This window comes from Marmota marmota, unplaced genomic scaffold (genome assembly GCF_001458135.2).
Source record: "Marmota marmota marmota unplaced genomic scaffold, marMar, whole genome shotgun sequence".
NCBI lineage: Eukaryota > Metazoa > Chordata > Mammalia > Rodentia > Sciuridae > Marmota > Marmota marmota.
The window spans coordinates 77,379-84,101 of record NW_026007348.1 but is presented as its reverse complement, the minus strand read 5'-3'; the positions used below and the strand labels follow the sequence as shown (position 1 = coordinate 84,101).

The window sequence follows — 6,723 nt, the reverse complement described above, 5'->3', positions numbered from 1 at the left end:
ACTGATGCCCCTAACCCCAGTTAATGCCACAGAGGAGGATCTTTCTCATAAATGAAGGGGAGCTTTGAGAAGTATATTTCTGAAAACTTAAATTGATTATATTCTTATTATATAGTTGGGTACGAAAGTATCTATTTTCATTGTAGTAAGGGTTCTTTATCACTGTTTTCTCTTCCCCGGGTCATGTCCTTCCTCAAATTTTTTCCATATTGTAAAATCATTAGAATACAAGTTTATGTATTCTAATGTATGTTAGAAAATTGAATATGTAGGAAACAAGGCTGCATGAAGAAAGTGCATGGTTACTATGCAGTTAAAATTTTGGCTGGCTTTCTTTAGGTTGAACAACATTCTTGTCTACTTCAATAGTCACAGGTGCCATCTCTGCAACAGAAAGAGTGGTGGTGGCAAAATTTGCAGAATGTTAAAAAAACAACAACAACAACAAAAAAAAACACCCATGTGCCTTTTTAAAACCAACTAGACTTTTCTATAAAACATCTCTGGTTCTTTCAAAGTTTGTGTTATAAGGAGCAATGTAGACAGTGCTATAGTACTTCATATTTTTGCTTATGATGACAACTACCAATTCTTTTTTATTTAAGTTAGATTGAGAAATTTCATTTAATGGCAGCTGAAGGGCCATTTTCAATTGGGAGAGTTCATTTATATCTATGGTAAACTTTATTTTGATGAAAAGTTGCACTAGTCTTTTACCACAAGATGAAAAAAAAAAGATGAACATCATTTAAAAATTAATGTATTTAAAATAAAGTACAGAGAAAAACATGTATATAATATATTAGGCTTTGTTTTGAATGGAATCTTTTCACCCAATCCTTAATGTAAAGATCTTGTGCTATAACTTTTAAAGCCATACAAATAAGAGTACTAAACTGTGGACTTAAAAGTAGGTGTGTAAATATTTTTAATCAATATTACTTAGAAAATAAAATATAACAACTACATAAAATAAACCAATATGCTATTTTCTTTATCTGTTAAATATTGGGAGATGATTACATTTTTAAAGTAAACTTTAAAATTAAAAAAATAAAGATATGTAATTAGTGTAGTTAAATTGGGTCTAATATTCAGTATAAGGGGAAGAGCATGGGAAGAAGATTACCTCTACATAGGAAAGAGGGGTGGGAGGAAAAGGGAGGGAGAAAGGGAATTGCATGGATGGTGGAAGGAGATCTTCACTGTTATACAAAATATATGTATGAAGATGTGAGGAAAAAAAGAATAGCGTTACTCTAGGTAGAGAGAAGTGATGGGAGGGGAGCGGAGGGATTGGGGAGATAGGAAGGACAGTAGAATGAAACAGACATTATTAATACTGTGTGTATATATGTGACTGCATGGCCAATGTGATTCTGCAACCTGTATACTCAGAAAAATGAGAAATTATATCCCATGTGATTCAAATGTATGATATGTCAAGATCACTGTACTATCATGTGTAACTAAGTAAAACAAATAAAAATAATAAAAAAAGAAGAAGAAAATGGAGACCTTATAAAGAATGGAGTCCATAAAGAAGGGGAAGTTGGATCTGAGCCCCTGAAACCAGAAAAACACCTGGGAAAATTCAAATGTTAATGTCCCCAAGGCCCCAGACCCATCCTAAAAATACTGTTAATGAAGTAGCTTCCTCCAAACAGGGAGGTGCTAGTCAAACCACCCCAGGCCCCTCTCATCCATATTACTCCTCCCCAAAGCATTGCTCCACCTATCTCTCCCCTTTTGGCCATCCCACCTGCATTCTATCACTGCAGGATAGAGGGAACAAAGGACAGAAATGTGGGGGGATAAAAGAAGACTTAGATGTAAAAAAGGGAAGACTTCTCCTTTCCAGGAATACTGCCTTTCGGGTTAGGTCCCCTTCTTCCGGGGGGGGGTCATCTTTTCTGTTCTCCTTTAATAAAGCCTTCCACTGTTCACTCTACACTTTCCTCCCTGTGTTTCTCTGGTGTTATACTTCATCATTCAGGGAAGCAAGGACACCAGTAAGCAGCAGTAAGGACATCATATGTGCTAGCACTGTTTTCTTCATGTTTCTTGGACTGATTTTTCTGATTTTCTTGAGCATGTTGGATTCTGGTTTTCCCCACTTGCAGAATGTTTTTGGCCATTAGTTCCTGACACAAATGGGCAAAATTGCAATTTATACAATCGAGGGGAGAAATAAAGAATGTCCACATGCTTCTGCCCTTTTCAATTCTTTATTCACTCAAATTACTCAATACGATTTCACTCTATAGGTTCTTAAACAAAAAAAAAAATGACAATCCTTAATGCTAGGCACTGCAGTAGACATAATCAATTCACAGCAAACAATTATAGATTAATTCTAAGCACTGAAAGACACTGCACTGCAAAACACACTTAATCATGACAGGCTAATGACAGGCATTCCCTCTGTGTGCTAAGTTCAAATGTCAGGTCAAATGTCTTAAAGCCTTAGACTTTATGTCCAGCAGATACACACTCACTTAGACCAGGTGATCAGGTCTGGAACCAAGGCAGGCTTTTCATAGCATGGAGTGGACAAATGTTAAACCACAATGCAAAGAAAAGACTACCAACTCCAATTGAAATCAAATTAAAGCAAGCTTGTAATTCCAACCAGCCAGGGCTGTCTCTCCTAAAAACCAAAAACCACGGGAACAGAAGACAGCCCCACAGCTCTCTAGGAGCACAGCTTTATATCACAAAAAGTTACAAAAAGGAGGGGGGAGTCTTGAGAACTTACAGATAACAAAATTTTGACAACTATAACACAAAGGCTAGTTAATGGTATACTGTCAGCACTTAGGGAGTAAATTAGATTTCAACATAAGGATTTATGAGGCACCATTAGAGTTTCAGAGAGGGTTGTTATCTGGCCAGGGGAAGTCAGAATTTATGAGAGCCACTAAACTTTCAGAGAAGGTTGCTCTCTGGTCAGGGAAAGCCAGGCATTGGTGAGTTCAAGGCATGGGCAGTCATTCCAAACAAGTTTAAAAATCACAGTAATTTATGGTAAAGACGAAATTAAATTTTTATGCCTCTGTGTCGAGATGGCTTCCTATCTTAAGAGGGAATTAGGCTGGGTTTATCACGACCAGTTGAGGAGAGGGTCAAAGAGAGAAGTTGCAGCTCTCACCAAGGTCCGGATGAGGCAGTAGAGTTTGAGAGCAGTGAGGAACACACAGAGAATCTGGAGTGATGACAAGTGATGGTATGTCAGGTCCTCATCAGGCTCTCCAACTCAAGTGCATCCTTGTTTTGGCTGACTGAATCCCTGTTCATTTGCTCTATTATTTATACTAAATTTGGGGGTTTTTGACCCTTCCCTTCAATCCTTATCAGCTATCACTGTATTTCTCAGTGACATCATTTACCCTGGGCTCAGAAACAGGTGGTCTGGTGGTCTCCACTCTGATCTTCTCCCCTTTCCCTCTTATCTGGTGAGCCGAGCCTTCCAGAGTCTTCACTTTGTTTATCAGGGAGTGGGGAAATAACTTGTTTGAGGCCATACTGGAGGGCTCTGTGGGTGTCCCTGGTGAGACTGCAGTTTGCAAAATGGAGTTTTAAAATGCAGTTGCTTAGGCTCAGGCCTAAGGCCATCCTCATAGTCTGGCACCACTGAATCACCTAAGTAGGAGGAAGAGGCCCCTGCTCTTCTCACTGAGGCTTCATAGCTTGTACAGAAGGAGCCCATGACTCTAGCACCACAAAAGAGAAGTACTGAGGTACACTCTGGATTATAGGCCACACTGGCCCTGCAGAGGGCCTGACCTTTGAGGATGTGACAGTAAGAAAGAGAAAGAGTATATCTGTGAGGAATACTAAGCAAAAGAACCTCAAATATCAGATTCTTCATAGAAAAGTTCCCTGCATTTTAAATTAGTGTATCTATTCTTGTGAAATCTAGACACTTTTTTTGGCAGGCATACATGGATTAAAGGAATGAAGGAATGGTCATCTTTTGATGTTAAAATTGGTGTTGTGTTTTTTGATACACTCAATTATCAAGTTCACCTGAGTTATGAGTAGGATTCAGGATTCAATACCTATGGATGATGGAGGACCTTTAGTCTTGCAGGAGGTTTGGGTGAAGTGAGACCAGAAGGAGGCATCCAAGATGACCTCAGCTTCTATTAGAAGCTGGAATGGATTTTGGATACCTGGATTTTTTTTGGCTGTTTCTGAAGGCAGTGAGTGGGTCTCAGGGAACTCAGGTCAGTCCTCTGGCACCTACTTAGTTGTAGAGGATGCTGATCTCCTCAGGGTTGTTTGCTATGGTGCACTAATAGCTTCTTTCAAGCTGATGGGGAAAGAAAATTCAGGCTATGTCCCTGGGTCTGGCCTAGGCAGGACCTGACACTGAATACAAAGGGGACTCTGGGGTTGCAGAGGGGAAGCCTTGGAGCAGGGGACAGAGGAAGGAGAGATTGTTGATGAAAGGCAGGTATGATGGGGGGCTGCTGTAGCAGAATAGAGAATCCTGAAGACACTGCTGAAAAGGAACTAGAGGAGGGATGGACAGGTTTCCTCTCTTCTAAACCTCACAGTAGCGCGGGCAGTCAAGGACATTTACTCCAACTGGAATCCTCCCAAGGACACCACTGGGGAACTCTCACATATTCATTTCTATCCCAGTGGAGACGAGTCCTAGAGAACTGGGATGGTGACCCAACACCGCTCTACTCTGTACATGAAGACATGTGTGCCTATTTTTCTGTGAGAATTTCACATGCTCTCCTCTCTAGTGGTAACTTTCATTCTGCAGAGAAAGTTTGTTGGGGCTGAGGACTGAAGTCACCAGTGTCAGTTTCACTGTTGGATCCAGGACACTTTTAGTCAGGAGAATGAGAGATTAAATTGCAATTCTTTGCTTTAGGACATTCTTGAAAACTGATTTCCCAGATAAAAAACTGGATTCACGGAAGAACTAGTTCTTACCTGAACAAACAGCTACCTTATCAAATAGAGGTTTACTAATCAACACCCACAGCAAAATCCCCCAAGCCTAGTGCATACCAACCCTCCCCAATACAACATGGCCACATGAATACTCATCAAAACTCTTCTTGACAGATATGCCTTAAAACTCCCCAGGACACATTTTTCAACACTAGAACCATTCCCTGTTCCTCCCCTAGTTAACCATAAATAAGACCCTGCCACAGTGAAATTCTCCTTAATTCTAACATGCAGTTTTGTATGACTGATGACTTCCTGTGGCCTTTGGGATTGGCAGATCAAGGTGATAAGAATGTTTTGATCAGGTTCCAATGGAATCAACTGATCTTGGAAAGGTACAGGAGCCTTCCCCTCATCTCTTAGGAATATCTAGACAGAGATGGGAGGAGACATCCTCCACAGCATGTGGTATGCTCTCTGCTGTCAGGGTAACCAGGGCAGGAAGGGGCCTTGGGTGCCAGGCTGGTGGAAGGTTTTTGTCTCACTTCCATGTCTGCCTGTGTCACTGTGAGCAGCACCTCTATCCCACACCTGACAGTAATAGTCAGCCTCATCTCCAGCCTGGGCCCCACTGATGGTCAAGGTGGCTGTGTTCCCAGAGTTGGAGCCAGAGAATTGGTCAGGGATCCCTGAGGGCCGCTTGCTGTCTTCATAGATGATGAGCAGGGGGTACTGTGCTGGCTTCTGCTGGTACCATTGCACATTTTTACTACCAATGTTGTTTCCTCCACAGGTGATTCTGGCTGTCTGTCCTGGGGTCACTGATACTGACGATGGCTGAGTCAGCACATAAGAGGCCACAGAACCTATAAGGAAATAAAAGAAGAGAGGGGACTGATGGTGACAGACAGTTCTTATGAGATGGCCAGTTTACCCTAGCCTGAAAGAACTTCAGGAAATATGTGGAGCAAAGTGCATCCTCTGGCATCAAAATCAGTCATAGTGGCCCATGAGCCTGACTGGGGAATGGATATTTGAATCCATGAGCAAGCCCAACCCCTTTCCTCAAAGCCAGAGAGCACACTGTTGGAATTTCAGCCTAAAGTCTCATCCTGAAGCAGGTCCTGAGCATCCTGCCCACCACAGACAGAGCCCTATTGAGCTCAGAATTAAGGCCAGGTTAGTTATACAGGAGCCTTGGGCTGGGGTGTATGTTGGGGCCTGGGGGCAGCACCTGTGTAATGAGCCAGGAGGCTGATGAGAAGGGCCTTCCAAGTCATGGTGCCTGTGGCTGCTTCTTGAGTCTCAGGCTGGTCTGTGTTCCCTTCAGGCCTCTTTATTCCCTTGTTGGGGACAGCTGCCTGTTATGCAAATCAGCCCAGATCAGGGCTGCTATTGGATGAAGCTATGTGGTGTCCAGAGAAGGGCTCATCCCCAGGGAGCCAAAGAGTGGGAGGGGCATCTCTGAAGAACTACCCTCAGCTCACAGAATGCTCCTTTACTTTCTGGTCCCAACTTCTTAGTCATGTCTCCATCCCAGGCTATTTTCTTGCCAGGAATCTGGGCTGACCTTTTTTATATAATGATGAGTCTGTCTTTGTCATCAGAACAAACTACTAAGGTTGACAATAAGAGGTTTCATCAGCTATGGGATTCTGTCCCAGATACAGCCCCTAAGGCTGTGTGGGTCAGTCAAATTCTTCCATAAGTGTATCTGGTATCTTAAAGGTCCAGTGAGGTACAATATCTCTCTGTCCTTCATGTGAATGCCTCAAGCAGATCTTTGGTTCTCTGGTTCACATGTCCTAA

The 6,723-nt window shown here is 42.2% G+C and overlaps 1 pseudogene and 1 gene segment (V, D, J or C); one reads left to right on the top strand and one right to left on the bottom strand.

Annotated features, from left to right (window-relative positions):
• The window catches only part of LOC107133718, an 8,918-nt pseudogene extending 6,483 nt beyond the window's left edge, over window positions 1-2,435 (top strand).
• Window positions 2,436-5,397: 2,962 nt separating this feature from the next.
• On the bottom strand, window positions 5,398-6,272 carry LOC107133716. The segment is given in 2 exon segments: window positions 5,398-5,780; window positions 6,149-6,272. Coding segments are annotated over 2 exon segments (429 nt in total).
• Window positions 6,273-6,723: the final 451 nt, after the last annotated feature.